Raw genomic sequence first — 17,904 nt, 5'->3', positions numbered from 1 at the left:
GCAGCTGGGAGCTGGTTGTCTCATAATCCTTGAAGGCATTCTCTTTCTGTAAAACAAGCTCATAAATCCTTGTGACCCTTGAGTCACCTCTCAGGTTAAACAAGAAAACAGCAAATTGACAAGATTAACTTCTTTTCATAACAAGGTCAAAAGGTAACCCTATTAAATATTTACAGTAATCATCAGGTACCCAGCTTCATTTCCACTTTTACACTGTGTGGAATAATGCTGCTGTAAACATTCTTGGGGAAATTATGTATGCATTTCTATGGGTCTATACCTAGGAGTGAAATTACCAGGTCTCCATGATGCGGGGTCAGAGAGCTGAGGAGTCGAAAGAAAGATTTCCTGGACTCTCAAGGTCTGGCAGAAGTGGTCTTTTATTCAGAGAATAGTGTGGAATAGCATGGGGACAGAACCCATGGGCAGTAAAGAGCTGCTGCCAGTATGGGGCTAGGACCCATGGGCAGTAAGAGCTGCTGCAAAAATGGGTTGAGGGTAGGGCTAAATTTAAGGCATAGGTATGTGAGTTATCTCTTTACAAGACAAAGGAAAGAATATGTTTAAAAAAAGTTGTTAAAATGGTATCAGTGCAGGTGGGGTCTGGTTATTGAGTGGTCCTGTAATTTTCAGATAAGAATCAAACCGGATTAAGTAAATGGCTGAAGCCACCACCTTAAATATTATTTTTAGCTAAAGACAAAGGAGGATGTTGGGGGTGGAGGGGGAGTTGATTATGGGAGATTACCACACAAGTACAGTAAACAAGATACAGATTTAAGTCCTTGCCTTTGGCATTGATTAAGAGTTTCCAGAGATAAGGTCATCCCCCCTTCTTCCTGGTACAGAGAGGGAGACAGCTTTACAGATGGAGATTTCCTTTACAATGTAAATATCTCTTAACAAAGGGTAAGTAAATTGTACTCCTCAGAGCCTCCTTCCCATCTGCAGTTTTTAAAAGTAACCAGTCTAAAATAATCTTCATCACCCACTTAATAGATATTTATTAGTTTCAATATGTTTAAATTCACCAATTCAAAGATGGATCCCTTTGCAATTGCCTTATTTTAGATGCTAGCCTCCTATTCTTACTTACTCCTCCACAGCATGGAACCAGGGCTGTGCTGAAGGACGCAAATGAGCTCTGAAATAAACAGGTTAGGCTGTGCCCTTTCTACTCAAGCAATGCTGAGGTGGGTCTCAGGCCAGACAAATGTCTCCTTGCCCTGAGGCTCACCCAGTGACACACAGAGATACATGGCCACACCTACAAAAACATTTTACACATCTTGGAGGGCCTCTCACCCACAAACAGCCTTGGGAGTAATGAGTAGAGGTAGCCATGACTACAGGAACTTTTTTAAATGGCAGCATCACATAATATACCTCCTTAGCCCAGGGATGGCTTAGTCCCTTGCTAAAGAATAACCCGCTGACCAAATAAATCATGGAGACTTTGAATCCCCAGTTGAATAAGTGTAAAATGAAACAAAAAATCAGGGAAATCTGAATATCAACTGAATGGTAAATGAATTATGGAGTTAATTTTAATCTTTTTAGAGGTGATAACATTGTATACATTTTTTATCACTCATCTCTCTTAGAGATAGATACTGAAGTATTTATAAATGAAATAATATGATGTCTGGGATTTGCTTTAAAGTAATGAGGGGGGCAGGTAGTAGGAAGGTGTGGGTGAATGAAATAAGGGTCATTTATTGATAATTGTTGAAGTTGGATAATGGGTACATGGGCTTCACTATACTATTCTATTTTTGTGTATGCTTGAAAATTCCTATTTTAAAAAAAGGCAAGAAAAAGAAAGGAAAAAGAAATCGGTCAGTACGAATCCCTTTATCAGTCATTCCTAACAGCAGCTTTGGGTGACAGGGCTCTGACGCTAATGAGCTGTGTGACTGTGGTGGGCAGGTCGCTCCACGTCTTAAGGACTCAGCTCTCCCATCTGACAAATGCAGCCCTTCGGGGAGATTCCTCTCGGGGTCCTAAGAAGTAAGCAGGGCCTGTGGGCTTGTAGGGGGAGCCTAAGGGCACTGGGGGAGGCAAGGACTCAACAATCAGGGCAACATGAACTTTGAGCTCTGACACTTACTGCATGTGACCTCAGACAGTCACTGTCCTTTCTATGTTTTCTTATCTATAAAAACGGCATTCCTATCTCGTTGGTGGGAACATTAAATTAACAGATGTAAAGAGTTTGACACAAGGGAGGAGTGACGATAAATATCAGTTTCCCTTCTTAATTTCTCGATTTTGCCCAGGCCCAGCAATGTTCGCACTCAGGATCTCCCTGACATGCAACCCCCTGCCCGGGTCCAAAGCGCAAAGGGCAAGACTACCCGCCGCTCAGGTGCGCGCACAGCGCCCTCGCGCGCCCGGCCGGGGAACCGCCGCAGAAGCGGCCCCGCCCACCGGCGTCCGCGCCTGCGCAGAGGCGCCGCCCCGAAGTTTGTTGTGACAGGCGCCCCGGACGCCCGCGGCGGCGGCGACACCGGGCCGGCGCTACCATGGCGGTGCGACAGGCGCTGGGCCGGGGCCTGCAGCTGGGTCGAGCGCTGCTGCTGCGCTTCACGGCCAAGCCTGGCCCGGCCTACGGCTGGGGGCGGCCCGAGCGGCCAGGCCCCGCGGCTGGCTGGGGCCGCGGAGAGCGCCCCCCAGGCCAGAACGCGGGACCCGGCGCGGAGCCGCGCAGACTCGGGCTTGGGCTCCCCGACCGCTACCGCTTCTTCCGCCAGTCGGTGGCCGGGCTGGCGGCGCGGCTCCAGAGGCAGTTCGTGGTACGGGCCCGGGGCGGCGCGGGCCCCTGCGGCCGGGCCGTCTTTCTGGCCTTCGGGCTGGGCCTGGGCCTCATCGAGGAGAAGCAGGCGGAGGGCCGGCGGGCGGCCTCGGCCTGTCAGGACATCCAGGTGAGCGCCAGCCGCGGGCGGGGCGGGGGTCCTACGTAGGTGAGGGGGTGGGGCTAGGGCGGGGCGGGGCTAAGGTGTGGACGTGTCCAACGCTGATCGGGGCGGGGCTAGGGCGGGGCTAGGGCGTGAACGTGTCCTACACTAACAAGGGGGCGGGGCTAGGGTGTGGGCGGAGTCCAACGCTGATCGGGGCGGGGCTAGGGTGTGGCGGGGTCCTGAGCTGATGGGCGGGGCTAGGGTGTGGGTGGAGTCCAACGCTGATCAGGGGCGGGGCTAGGGTGTGGGCGGGGTCCTGAGGTGATGGGGCGGGCCTGGGAGGCATTTGCTTGATTGGGGCGCTGGGTCAAGATTTACCTTTGTCGGAGCCAGAAATTCCTTGGAAATCACCGATTAAGGCTCATTTTCGTTGTAACTGATCTCCTGATGTGGGGCCAGCACCTCACATTTGTTTTACTGTTTTCCCTTCCTCAAACAGCATAATGTTTTGGAAGACAGGGCTGCTAATTGTAGCTCCTGTTGCACCATGGCTAACGGCTTTGTGTAAATTTTCTAAAATTTAATGACAACTAAGTCATAACACTTCTGTCACTAAGGTAGTTGTCATCCCCAATTTATGGATGAGAGGGAACGTACTCAGAGAGGTGAAGTACCTTGCTCGAAGTCACACATCTAATAAAGGGCGGTGCCCAAAGTCTGACTCTCCAAAGCTTGTGGCCTTGACAGGCTGCCTCCACAGTTTAGCAGATTAGTGACATAGCTGAAGCCCCAGTAAAAACCCTGAGCAGCAGGCATAAACATCAGACATGACGCGTTTTAGTTAACCTCTGCAGAGTTATCAGGGGTGACTAGGTACATAGGGGTTCTTAGGCTTTTAAATGCTTAAAATAGCTCAGAGACCTCTGTTACTACTCAACCAAAATCTGTATTAGTTAGGCTTCTCCAGAGAAACAGAACCAATGGGATGTGTTTGTAGAAAGAGAGATTTATTTTAAGGAATTTGCTCTGCAGTTATGGAGGCTGGGAAGTCCAGAATCTGCAGGGCAGGCGGGCAGGCTGGAGGCCAGGAAGAGCAAGTGTCGCTGTTCCAGGCTGCTGCAGAATTCCCTCCTCTTCCGGGGAGGTCAGTCTTCCTCCCGGGGTTTGGAACCACTCACTGAGTTGGTACGGCACCTGCGTTTGACAGCTTAGGGCTGAGGCCGTGGAAGATGGGGTGACTTGCCCAAGGGCACAGCCGGTTAAGGACCAAGCAGCGTCTCCCATGTGTCCTGGTTTTCAGCCCAGCTCTTGTTACTCATCACCAGTGTCTCATATTTGAGCTCTGGCCAGGTTGGCGTGACAGGTGACATTTGGCCTAGTCCCCAGCCACTGTCCTTGTCTTTTGCAGACAGAAGCCAAGAGTGGGAAACTTGACAAATCCTGCTTAAAATTATGGAGGCGTTTTTTAACCAAGGAGTGTGATCCTCCTCAGCTTACTGTCCACACGTCCTTTTCTCACACTGCACTCTCCTGTGCCTTAAATTTTTAATTAGTTCCCAATTTATTTTAAAAGTTCAGGTGTTTGACTTCTTTTGAAAAAAAATCACCAGATCTGGCAACTCTAGAGCTAAAATTCCATGAGGTGTCAGACTGGAGTAGAATAGTGGCTGCGCCCTTTAGATGGAGGCGTGTGGAAAAAACCCAGGTGTAAAACAGGCAAAAGACATAAATATATATTTCACCAAGAGGAGATACAGATGCCAAATAAGCATAGGAAAAGATGTTCAGCATCACTAACCGTTAGGGAAATGCAAATTAAAACACAATATGATGTCTCTGCATACTTATTAGAACAGCTAAAATAAAAGATGGTAATGATGCAGAGGATGCAGAGAAACTGGACTGATGGTGAGAATATAAAATGGTACAGCCGCTCTGGAAAATGGTTGGCAGTTTCTTTACAAAACTAAACATGCATTTACCATATCACCCAGCCATTGCAGTCTTGGGCATTTACCCAGAGAAATGAAAACTTATGTTCATAAAAAACCTGTACACAAGTAGCTGCTATGGAAAACAGTAGTCAGCACCCCCCAAAATTAAAATAGAATTATCATATGATCCAGCAATCCCACTTCTGGGTGTAAACTCAAGAGAATTGAAAGCAGGGACTTGAACAGATACTTGTACTCCCATGTTCATAGCAGCATTATTCATAATAGTCAAAAGGTAGAAACAACCCACGTGTCCATCAATGAATGAATGGATAATCAAATTGTGGTATATACAGACAACGGAATATTATTCAGCCTTAAAAAGGAAGGAAAGGGGCCAGCCCGCTGGCAAAGTGGTTAAGTTTGTGCACTCCATTTCAGCAGCCCAGGGTTCATGGGTTTGGATCCCAGGCGTGGACCTGCACACCATTCATCAAGCCATGCTGTGGTGGATCTCACAAAAAATAGAGGAAGATTGGCACAGATGTTAGCTCAGCAACAGTGTTCCTCAGGCAAAAAAGGGAAGATTGGCAACAGATGTTAGCTCAGGATAAATCTTCCTCACCAAAAAAAGAAGAAAAAAGAGGAAGGAAATTCTGGCACATGCTTACAACATGGATGAAACTTGAGGACATTATGCTCAGTGAAATAAACCAGTCACAACCAGGCAATCACTGTACGATTCCACTCACGTGACGTACTTACAGTAGTCAAATTCATAGAGACAGAAAGTAGAATGATGGCTACCAGGAACTGGAGGGAGAAGGCATGGGGAGTTATTGTTTAATGAGTAGAGAATTTCAGTTTTACAAGATGAAAAAAGTTCTGGAGACGGATGGTGGTGATGGTTGCCTAACAGTGTGAATGTACTTAATGCCACCGAACTGACCACTTAAAAATAGTTAAAATGGTCAATTTTATGTATATTTTACCACAATTCTTAAAAATATTTTTTAAAGCCTGTCACGAGTGTTCATAGAACCATCATTCATAATAGCAAAATATTAAAAACAACCCAAATATCCTTCAGCAGGTGAATTGTTAAACAAACTCTGCTGCATCCATACAGTGGAATGCTAAGCAATAATGGGACTCAATTATTGCTATAGGTCACAATCTAAACCAATGTCAAGGGCATTATGCTTAGTGAAAGGAGTCCCAAAGGTTACATACTGTGAGATTCCATTTATATAACATAGAAATGGAGAACAGGTCCGTGACTGCCAGGGGACAGGTGGGGGTGGAACAAATACAAAGAGGGAACACAAAGGAGTTCTTTTGCAGTGATGGAACAGGTCTGCATCCTGATCGTGGTGGGGATTATGCAAATCTGCACACGGGGTAAAACTGCATAGAGCTACACGCTCACACACACACACGAGTGTGTGAATGCATTTTAAAACAAATGGTGACAACTGAGTAAGGTCTGTAGTCTAGTTAACGGTAGTGTACCAATGCCACTTTCCTGGGTTTGATATTGTACTACTGCCATATAAGATGTCACCACTAGGGGAAACGGTGAAGGGTACACATGACACTTTGTACTATTTTTTTTGCAACTGCCTATGAGTCTATAGTTATTTCAAAATAAAAAGTTAAATATATCTCATTCTCAAAGCCATGGCTGATAAAGGATTGCTCTACAAAATACTGCTTCTGCTCCATGGAGTTCAGAAACTAGTTGGCAAGGCAAGATAGACTTTCATTTTTTTTTAAGTTAAAAGTTATTGTGCAAGGTGCCTGAGCTTACAGATACTAAGTGCTTTAGGAATCCTCCAGAAGGTGAGGTGGCTGTGGGCTGGGTGGTCAGGGCTGGTTATAGAGGAAGGGGGAGCTCGAGCTGGGACTTGATGGATGAGTGGGGATGAGCCAGGCAGAGCAACACGGAGAAAGAGAGGTGGAGGGAGTCATGTGAGCCAAGGTTCCAAGAGAGACGGATGAAAGATGAGTACGGGCAGTGCACAGACCAGCCTGGCCAAACAGTTTGCCATGAAGGAAGTACTAGAGCGAGGGACTGAATAACCTCCTGGTTAGGTTTGGGTTTGGGGGGTGTTTTTTGCAGGGAAAGATTCACCCTGAGCTATCATCTGTTGCCAATCTTCCTCTTTTTGTTTTCCTCCCCAAAGCCCCAGTACATCATTGTATATGCTAGTTGTAAGTCTTTCTAGTTCTTCTCTGTGAGCCACTGTCACAGCATGGCAGCTGACAGATGGGTGGTGTGGTTCTGCAACCAGGGAGCAAACGCAGGCCACTGAAGCGGTGAGCACCGAACTTTAATCACTAGGCCATCAGGGCTGGCTCTGGTTAGGTTTTTGAACAGAGGAGTGACACATGGAAGCAATGTGGTTTCATCTGGCTCAGAAGCAGGTGAAGGAGAGTGGGAAAGTCTGGAGGTGGGTGACTAACCATGGAGAGGAAGGGATCAGCAGATCAGACAGGATTTGAGGGAGAAGGTGGAGCCTGGGCACCTGAAGAAGGGATGTCACCTGCCTGAAGTAGCGAAGGACCCTGATTTGGGGGAAATGGGCTCTTACCCAGTGCATCCCTACACCCCCACCTGCATTTCCGTCTCTTTCCATCAGGACTCTTGCACTCTTGTTCCTTTCTGAAAACAGAGTGGGCCCACCGGATTAAACTAAGTGGTAGAGACAGAAAGACAGGACGTGATGACTCAGCTCCGGGGATCCTCCTGATTTCACCCCCTTGCCTGCAGACCACTCACAGTGGAGAATTGGCTGTTGACCATGTGCTCCTGCCCATCCACAGCGCCTGGTAACCTTCCAGTAGCTGCCTGTCAAGGTCTTTGCAGAGAGAGCCGTCTCCATAATCAGAAACGTCCAAGATTGTGCTGGGAGCTTGACAGGCAGTACAGGAGTGGTGTGCCAGCTGCAGAATTTGCAAGTTCTGATCTCTTAACTAATTCACCATGTTCTGTGTTAGGCTGTCTCTGTAATTGCAATGAAGCCACAGAGTTTGAGAAAAGTTATTCTGAATAATGGGAGAGAAAGGCAGTATGGCCTGAGTCCAGGATGAGCAGTAAAACCCAATTTGGTTGTGTTTTTATCAGCTCTGGATCTTGTCAGTGAAGACCTGCCTCGCAATACCTCTCCCTCCCATTTCCCTTTGCTTGAGCCTGCCTAGGCTCTCTGGCACATGGTGCATGCTTTTTTCTTCACAGGCAATTTTTACCCAGAAAAACAAGCTGCTACCTGACCCGTTGGACACTAGACGCTGGCAGGGCTTCCGGCTGGAGGAGTATCTGATAGGGCAGTCCATTGGCAAGGGCTGCAGTGCTGCCGTGTATGAAGCCACCGTGCCTGTGTTGCCCCAGAACCTGGAGGTGGCAAAGAGCACCGGGCTTCTTCCAGGGAGAGGCCCAGATATCACTCCACGAGGAGAAGAGGAGGAGCGAGCGCCACGGGCCCCTGCCTTTCCCTTAGCCATCAAGATGATGTGGAACATCTCGGTAAGGAGGGGCCTTTCATCTGTCACGTAAGCATTTCTCAAAATGCCAATCTTGGTGGACCTGATGGCACCCTTTCCCAGGAAGTAGACAGGCAGAGTCTCCCCAGTGCAGGGGCCCATATAGTTAGGCTGCCTCACCCTGTCACACAAGAGTCTGAAGTAGCGTGTCTCAAATTGTAATATGTCCACTGTTCACCTGGGGATCAGGTTACGAGGCACATGCTCATCTGCTAGTCTGGGGGTCCCTGAGAGTCTGCCTTTCTAATAAGCCCCCAGGGGAGGCCCCGCTGCTGGCCTGTGAACCACACTTTGAGCAGCAAGAGCCCAAACCACTGGTTTCTAATCTGTCAGCGCTGATCAAGTTAGTTAATTTCAGGTCTGCAATTACCACCCTCCCCTCTCTTTCCCTTGACCTGCCTCACTGGAGAGGAGAGGCCATGCCTTTCCTCTAAACTCTCCCAGCCTCCTCACTTCCAGATCAGAGGCTTGTGTGTCACCTCCATGCTCTCGACTCTTGGAGGACTCGAGGCTTTGGGAAATTGAGTATTCCCTCCCCTCCCAAAAGAAACAAAGATCTCTGTCTATTTAGAGTAATTTCTTTCCCTTGCCATTATGCAGGTGGGTTTCAAAAATTCAAGACCTGACATTCTTTCTCCTACCCAGAGCATCTATCCAAGGTTAAGGTGGAAAACGCCACAGCAGCTCATGTTGGACACTGAAGAATGCAGTTTCTTGTTTTGATTTTGGGAATGAAGGTTATTAGACTGTTGCACTTCCAAACTGGGTTAATAGCCAACAAGTAGCCAAACACTTTGCCCATGAAACATCTAGTCTGAGCATCAAAACTTCCACTGGTTGGGGTGTGACAGCTGTGGCATTCAAAAGAGCTAAAAGACTTGATTCTTATAGGAGCTTCTCGATACTTCACAGGTTTCACAGGTCGTGAGAGCCATTCATAATGAAATGAGGAAAACAAGGTGCTTTTCCTCCTCTTGGGTTTTTTTGTTTCTTCGTTCGTTCCTGGGGGATGGGGAGGGCTGGTTGTGATTCAGCAGAGCTTATCCAGGGTGGGCTTGTCAGGCTCTGGCCTGTCTGCTGAAGGGAGCCTGCAAGGATGAGTCTTGGCGGTCCAGTGGTCAGTTCCAAGCCTGGTGGTGACCGGAGGCATCTATGGCAGGAAGAAGGCTTCCATGTTCTAATCATCTTGACAGCTCTTCCTGCCCTGGGCACCTGAGCTGCCAAGCATTTGAGGTGTGGGAAGCATCCTCTGAGTTGCCACGGATGGCACCTGTGCCCTCTCTCTCCCTGGAGAAATTGGTCTTGGCTTGCCACTTTAGAGAGGTTATCTTATCTTGAAGGTCAAAGCCAGTTCCAGGCAGTAGCTGTCCTGGTCCAGATTACAAGAGGGCTTGGACTTGCCATTCCACTCGAGGCTGTATAACCCTGGATTCATTGTGGATGTGTTCCAGGCGGGCTCTTCCAGCGAAGCCATCTTCAGCACAATGAGCCAGGAGCTAGTCCCAGCTAGTCGAGTGGCCTTGGCCGGGGAGTATGGAGCAGTCACTTACAGGTAAGCGCCCATCTGTCCACCAGACTGGCTGTGAGTTCTTTGGGAGCAAAACCATTATCAGTGTCCTCAGCACTCACCACAGCGTCTGACATGACATGCAGTAGATAATAAATACTGAGTGATGTTGTTAATGGATTTTCAGTTGGTGGGTAATTAACTTGAGAAAGATTGCAGATCATCTGGCTCCAACTGTAGTTGCAGAAGGCTGATTCCCACCGGAGCAGGGAGAGAGGGCCACCCAAGAACGCCCAGTTCAGAATGTTGGAAAGTTGATCCGATCTCTGGTTCCTCCTAAGTAACGCCCCGGTGGAGCCTCACCTCTCCGCATAGACTGACTGTCCGGAGTGGAGGTAACGCTCATTCCAGACAGCTGCAGTGCACCTGACGGCGCCAAGAGAGTCAAACAAACAACAACACTAACGTGGCCTGTTCCGCAAGAGTTCTCCGTCCGCCGGAGGAGCCTGGCAAGTCAGGAGCAGAGTGCGGGGTGTTGAGTGCTGGGTTAGTGTATGCTCAGGTGCTGAGGGAGCCCAGAGGTGGCGTGTGCGTTGCAGGGGTGGGGGCCATTCCGAAAGGCCTCTTGAAGGGACAATTTGTGCTGCCTTTTGAAAGATGAGTAGGCATCACCTAGGCAAAGAAGTAGGACAAGAGGCCTTCTCTGCAGGGGGACGAGGGGGTGGACGGAGCCTGCCCTTGGCAGCTTTGTAAAGCCTCCGGGTCCAGGTGGTCAAGATTAATGCTTGAGCTCATGACAAAGGAGACACGTGTGCTCACTAGGATTTGCAGACCACCAGGAAGCGGTGGGCCTGCTGCGTTTTTGGTGATTTGCTGGAGGGTTGGTTTATAGATCTAGCTCTGTCAGCAGCAGGAAGGCAGAAATAGGGACTCAAGGAGATATCTGTGGAAAACCCCTGCCATGGCTTGGAAGGCTCCAGAATGACTGAGGGTGTGTGCAGGCCAACACAGGCAGGTGCTTGGTGGCTTAGCACTGTCATCCTTTCTCCTTATCCCTTTGTAGGGAAAAGTGGATGGCTGAATGGCAGCTGAATAATTTTGAGGGGGCTAAAATCGTCGTCAGCTGGCTCCTTCTGTGGCATTGGCTTCAGCCTGCTGACATGGTGCTGTCGTATAGCTGTGAGCACGCTGATGTCTGCTGCAGAGGCCTGCCCAGACCTCCTGACTGAAATCATCCCTGTCCTTCTCCAGCCCTTTACCCTGCTTTAGGTGTTTCACAGTGTTTATCACCGTCTGACCTTAAATTGTAGATCTCTTCGTCTATTTACTCATTGTCTCTCCAGCTGTACTCTAAGCTCTCTGAGGGCAGGGCTGTTATGGTTTGTTTACTACAGACCCCCACAGCTTAATAAATGTCTCTTGAATGATCAGATGAATATGGCAGAGATCTATGACCTAAAAAAACTGATGACATGGAACTCTGTCTCAGGAGAAACACTCCTCCCCGAGAGCACTCTCAGTGTATTTCCACCCAGCCTTTGCTCACCTAGGGACCTCAGGCTCCGCCCTTTGTTATCTGCTCCTCTCATTTCTTCTTCCACCCGATTTCCGATCCTGTCCCATTTACACCCTATGCTCCACCAGGCTGAATTCCTACTGCCCTCCCCCGAGCGCACCAGGCTCCTCCATGACTATCTTCTGTGCATGCAGCTAGCTGTACTTGGGCTGCCCTTCCCACAGCCTCCTGTCCTGCTCCAGGTCTCAGTTTAAACACACCCACGTACACACATCTCCCCAGCACAGCCACACTCTCCCTCTGGGCTCCCGTGACTCCTGGGCAGAGCTTTCCCCTTGTGGCGCCGACAGCCTCGAGCTGTGGTCCTGATTCTCCTGTGAGCCCCAGTGGCCCAGGGTAGGAAGAGTGCTTTGACTTCTTGGATTGCATAGAACGGGGGCCCACTTGGGTGGACTCGAGAAGGAGCAGAAGGCGGCAGCATGTGGACTGGATCGACAAAGCTCGGGAACCGGGGTGGCTCTGAGGACAGGGCCGGGTGTCTTGCCCCCTTGGCATTGCCTTGATGTCTCTGGGCTTCTGCCCCATTCTCTTCTCTCTGCCACCAGCATCTTTATTTCTGACCCTATGGCTCTTCTGTTCCTGGTGCCTTTGGCTTGCACACCTCTTTGGCTTTCCATGGCCCCATTCATCTCGTGGCATCCTTTCACCTTCAGCTCCACGGCTGACAGCCACATTACTGCCATGTTTCAGCATTTGCACCCCTCAAAGAGGGAATCTAACTGGCCCCCTCCCCTTTCCCTGCCAACCATTTGAATCTCAGATGTGGCTGCAGGCTCGTTGCCCTGGAGTCAGGTGCCCACCCTTAGTCCAGTCAGATTTGGTTGAGGGGCGGGGCTGATACACTGCAGGCAGAGTCACAGTCCAAAATATGGCCACTGTGCCTCAGCAGGGCTGTGGGTGGAGGCTCCTGGAGGAGGAGGGGTACTCAGGGCAGGCCAGTGACAGATCTGCTACGAACTATGCCTGTACCATTCATTCATTCAACAAAGGCTCGTTGAGCTCACACTCCATGCCAAGCGTTATGCTGGAACCTGGAGTCACAGGGATTTTAGCTGCTTTACAACATCAGCAACTTTATGAGTCTGTTACCACCCTAACTCCCCTTTGCATTTGGGACCAAGCCCAGAGAAGTGAAGTGACTTGACCAAGGACTTACAGTGGCAGACCTGGAATTCAAACCCTGGCAGTCTAATTCCAAGATCTCTTAACCTCTGTGTTCTGCCACATGGGGTGGATGGATGGGTGGGGTCATCAAATGAGATGTCATCTTTATGGGTTTTTTTTCCCTCCAACACCAGGCTCTGCACCTGGCACACACAGATCTTCAGTGAATATCTGATAAATAAACGGGTGAATAAATGAATGTCAGCATTTATTGTGGCCTTAGATTATTACCTTTCTAGCTGTTGTATCTAATACTGTCCTTATACGTTTGTCCCTCTTGGCTTAAATAGAACATCCAAGGGAGGTCCCAAGCAACTTGCCCCTCACCCCAATATCATCCGGGTCGTCCGCGCCTTCACCTCCCCTGTCCCACTGCTGCCAGGGGCCCTGGTCGACTACCCCGATGTGCTGCCCCCTCGTCTTCACCCCGGAGGCCTGGGCCACGGGCGGACGCTCTTCCTTGTTATGAAGAAGTAAGTGGCAGGCGTTTGGCAGGACCTGGAGCAAGTGGGAGCTGGTCCCTGCCTCTGCGCACGGGAGCCGGGCGGGGTTGCAGGGAGGAAGGGCTCAGCCTCCGGGAGATGAGGCCATGCACGTCCGCCTGGAGAGCTGCTTCCCTTTAGGATGATCTTTCATGAAGACGCAATCTCATCGTCTTCAGAACATCCTTTTCACCTGGTGCTTTTAGGACATTTGACTCTTGCCCCTTCTCTATAGCTTGCTTGTCTTTAACATAAAAACAGTTCTCCTTCCACACCCTCTGCACCCTCTAATATTGTCATAATGGGGGTTTTAAGGAAATGAACATCTGTACCATTACTTTCAACACATGAAGCTCCGGCTCTTACTTCCTAATTTCAGGATAGTGGGTGGGAACAGCAAGGATACTTGGGGAAAAAAGAAACCAAAAAGCTCCAGGAAGAAGAGGAAAGGCCATCACCCTAGTAGTAAATAAGGTGCCAGGGCCCACTGATGCGTGACAGCCAGGACCCTGTCCCCCTGTCCACCAGCTACCCCTGTACCCTGCGCCAGTACCTTCGCATGAATACCCCAAGCCCCCGCCTCGCCACGGTGATGGCCTTGCAGCTCCTGGAAGGCGTGGACCATCTGGTGCAACAGGGCGTCGCGCACAGAGACTTAAAGTCCGACAACATTCTCGTGGAGCTGGACGCAGGTAGGCACCTGCCACGCCCTCCGAGCTGGCCAGGAGCACTAGGCTTAGGCCTCGGGACGTATAGGGCCCTTCGAGTCTTTTTGGTTTCTATGCTCTATTCTAAGTTGTTGTGTCTTAGTTTAGCTCTGCACACAGGGAAAAGCAATCTCTCCTTCGAAATGGAGGCTTTCCTTCTCTCTTTGGGGTTTGTGGGGCCATGGTTCACAGTTCCCAAGTTCATTTTTCTTGCCCACTGACAGAGCAAAAACTTGAGGGGTGGAAGTTTTCTCCAATAGAGTAAAAGAGGTAGACTTTAGCTCGATATAAGGAAGAATTTTCAAACGGTGAAAGCTGACCAAGTGTAGGCCCAGCTGCCTCTGGGAATAATGAGTTCCCCATCATTGGAAGGACTCAAGTAGAAGCTGGATGGCCACTTGCCTGGGATATTGTAAAGGAGAGTCATACATCTGGTAGATTTAGTACTACAAGATAAATTACTAGAAGAACTGGCTTTTTAAAGGAAGTCTGTATGAATACTTGTATACCTTCCTAGTGCACCTGTTTCTTGGTTTGCATTTGGGGGTTAAGTTCAAATCAAAGACTTAGGGTGTGAGGGCCCTTAGAGGGCATTAGAGCCTAGCACCATCTGGTGAGTAAATGGTGAGCAGCTCCTTTGGTCTTGGGACAGCTCTGATTACTAGAAAATTATTTGGATTAAGCCAAGCTTTTATCCAGTTCCTGGCTTAGGGGCTTTGATTTCCCAGAGGCAGGCCCATATTGGGGTAGCTGACCCCATTCAGCTCTCTGGCGAGTGGGCACCTGTCCAGGCCTTGCTGGCCTGCGCTCCTGGGCCCAGGAGTCCCAGTTAGTGCATCTCACCATGTCTTGATGGTGGCTTTAGCAGGGACACAGGAGGGCCTCGCAGAGGGAACGGGAGAGGCTCAGTTGCTTACAGCTCCTGTCCCTTCCCCAGATGGCTGCCCCTGGTTGGTGATCACAGATTTTGGTTGCTGCCTGGCTGATGAGCGCATCGGCCTGCGGTTGCCTTTCACCAGCTGCTACGTAGATCGGGGCGGAAACGGCTGCCTGATGGCTCCCGAGGTGAGTCCCGCGGAGCGCGGCAGCGCCGTCAGCAGACTCTTCCCCATGTTTCCGCTGAGAGGACGAGACTTGATACCTCATTTTTACTCAACACCTCCATCTTTTCTGACCCAAATTTGGCGTCAGTCCCTTCCCTGCCACTTTGCTTTAATCTGGATCTCCCTAATGCTCCTGGGAGGTGTGCGTGTTGTCAGCACGAAGTAGGCAGCCTAAGCAAATTCTGAGCCACAGCCCACTCCAGTTCTGGGTTCCGGGGGCCAGGGCTCTGATTCGCCCATGAATCAGGAGCTGTGCAGGAGCATGAAGAGGTTAGAAATGCCAGCAGCAGGACGACTCACCCCCTGCTTGCCTCACCCGCTGCTTGCCGACAGGTGTCCACGGCCCGCCCTGGCCCCAAGGCGGTGATCGACTACAGCAAGGCTGACGCCTGGGCAGTGGGAGCGCTCACCTATGAGATCTTCGGACTCCCCAACCCCTTTTACGGCCAGGGCAGGGCCCACCTTGAAAGCCGCAGTTACCAAGAAGCTCAGCTGCCTCCACTGCCCGAGTCGGTGCCTCGAGACGTGAGACAGCTGGTGAGGTCCCTGCTCCAGCGCGAGGCTGGCAAGGTGAGGCTGTCCCCAGGTTTCCCAGGGATCGTGTGGATGGAAACCCGAGTCCATGTTCAAGTAAAGATCAGGTTTTGGCAAGCATTAGAGTAACAGCTCCTCTGTCTTACAAAGGTAATGGGCAAGGACAGGAGAACACAAAACAGATTTTAGTATAAACAGGAGGAGGGAAGCTAGCCACCAAATTAGTCAGAATTCCAGCAACTCAACTCTTCTTGGCTTTAGTTGCTTAAGTTACCCAGAGGGGAAAATATGCATTTTTAAGAAATGTTTAATGGAGATGTAGTGTATGGAAACAAACAGCTGAGATCTAATGAGACAGATAAATGAGAGGACATCTCCTGAGAGCAGATCTGGACTTTTTTTTTTTAAGGTGACTGCCAGCTAGGTGAGCCCTTTTTTTCTTTTTTTTGCTTTTTGCCTACGAAGATTGGCCCTGAGCTAACATCTGTTGCCAATCTTCCTCTTTTTTTTTTTCCTCCCCAAAGCCCCAGTACATAGTTGTAAGTCATTCTAGTTCTTCTTTGTGGGATGCAGCCACAGCATGGCATGATGAGCAGTGCCATGTCCACACCCAGGATCCAAACCAGCAAAGTCTGGGCTGCCAAAGCGGAGCACACAAACTTAACCACTCGGCCATGAGGCCAGCCCCAGATCTGAACATTTTGACATTACTATAAAGGAATATAAAGGCCAACACATTGGAAGCCATAATCAGAGTAGTAGGTCCGGTTCAGGTGGCACACCTAGTGAAAGAGCATAGACAGACCAGGGTTCAAACTACTGTTCCATCACCTACCTCTCCCCGTGCACGGCATGCCGTCAGGGTCACAGTAGATGCTGTCTGCTACCAGTTAAGTGATGAGAGACAACGTCTCCCTCTGGACAGTGCTCATACCCAGGAGGCAGTCTGATGGGGAGGCTATTCCAACCTGCAAACTGCCCCCAGGCCAATCTGTACCCGTGGACAGCCTGCAGCAGGGGGAGAGAGCAGCCAGTAGGGGTCAGGTGAGTGAAGGAGGAGAGAGGAGGGTGGAGAAGAATTTGGTTGGGGCCAGAGAAGGGAAGACGCTGAAACGAAGATTAACAAAGTGGGTTGTGGGCCGAATACTCTGTCACAGACGTTCTCAGCTTCAGCTTCCCTTCCCGTTGCAGAGACCGTCTGCCCGAGTAGCTGCTAACGTGCTTCATTTAAGCCTCTGGGGGGAGCATACTCTAGCCCTGAAGAATCTGAAACCAGACAAGATGATTGGCTGGCTCCTCCAACAGTCAGCTGCCACTTTGTTGGCCGACAGGCTTACCGAGAAGAGCTGTGTGGAAACCAAAATGAAGATGTTGTTTCTGGCCAACCTGGAGTATGAAGCGCTGTGCCAGGCGGCCCTCCTGCTCTCCTCCTGGAGGGCAGCCCCGTGAGGGCCGATGCAGCTGGTGAACTACTGAAGAACTCAGCATCTGTGTCTCATGGTCTGTGAATGCTGAGGGCGGGGGCTCCTGGGTGAGGGCGGGCGTCAGGAGGCAAGTGGCGCAGGGAGGGCCGAGCAACCCGCCACGGCCTCAGGCGCGGCAAGTGGAGGGGAAAATTGGAGTCGGAGTGCACGGTCTGTAGCTACTAACTCTAGCTGTGCGATTTTGGATGAACAGATAACCTGTGTGGACTAAAGTCCCCTTACCTGTGAAGTGAAGAAGCTGATCTAACTAGGAGCTGGCAAACTCGTCTGTAGAAGGCTGGGTAGTAAATACTTCAGGCTGTCGCAGCTACGCAACTGTGTCATCGGAGCACAGAAGCCGCCTTAAATATGTAAACCAGCGAGCATGGCGGTGTGCCAATAAAGCTTTATTTATGGATGCTGAAATGTGAATTTCATGTGTCACTAAGTATTCTTCTAATTTTTCAACCATTTAAAAGTGTAAAAACCATTTTTAGCTTACAGGCCATACAAAAACAGGCAGCAGGCCGGACTGGCCCACAGGCCAGAGTTTGCCAAACCCTGGTCTATGTGAATTCAAAGGGCCTCAGGCTAAAAACCATGCTGACCAACAGGAGGCCCCTTGGCGGGCGTCAGCGCTAACAGTAACGTGGTAAGAGCTCTGCGGACGAATCCAAAGGGACGCATTCTCTGTCCCAGGTGAGAAGACACTCGGGTGGAACTGCTGACCAATGCCCAGCCCTAAGCTCGTACTCTGTCCTCAAAGCCCTCCAAAAAGTTGGTGGCCGGGCTGGTCTCAGATGAGGCTGGGCTGAGGCGGGGAGACCTGTGCTCCACATGAGAGAGGACCCAGGGTTAGGCAGTAGCTGTTAGTGGCAGAGTGTGACTGTGACATTTGCCCCTAGCTCCAGGAATGGACCATGGCAGCCATGACATCAGTCTGCATGTAACCTGAGCTAAAGCAAACCTTTGCTTTATGTTGGTCAACATA

The 17,904-nt window shown here is 50.1% G+C and overlaps 1 protein-coding gene across 2 annotated transcripts; it reads left to right on the top strand.

Annotated features, from left to right (window-relative positions):
- The first annotated feature begins 2,439 nt into the window (after positions 1-2,439).
- Positions 2,440-17,339, top strand: PINK1 (PTEN induced kinase 1). 2 transcript variants are annotated; one of them, XM_044769891.2, is made up of 8 exons: positions 2,440-2,924; positions 8,073-8,360; positions 9,829-9,929; positions 12,915-13,097; positions 13,635-13,798; positions 14,751-14,878; positions 15,250-15,486; positions 16,642-17,339. In XM_044769891.2, exons 1-8 carry the CDS (start codon positions 2,526-2,528, stop codon positions 16,897-16,899), a joined length of 1,758 nt encoding a protein of 585 aa, XP_044625826.1. In that variant the 5' UTR covers positions 2,440-2,525; the 3' UTR covers positions 16,900-17,339. The 2 variants fall into 2 exon arrangements, with proteins under 2 accessions (XP_044625826.1, XP_044625827.1); XM_044769892.2 differs by lacking the exon at positions 12,915-13,097 and having other exon boundaries at positions 2,448-2,924.
- The last annotated feature ends 565 nt before the right edge of the window (positions 17,340-17,904 follow it).

The sequence above is a fragment of the Equus asinus genome, chromosome 5 (genome assembly GCF_041296235.1).
Source record: "Equus asinus isolate D_3611 breed Donkey chromosome 5, EquAss-T2T_v2, whole genome shotgun sequence".
In the NCBI taxonomy this organism is placed as follows: Eukaryota; Metazoa; Chordata; class Mammalia; order Perissodactyla; family Equidae; genus Equus; species Equus asinus.
This window is presented reverse-complemented; position numbering and strand designations above follow the sequence as displayed.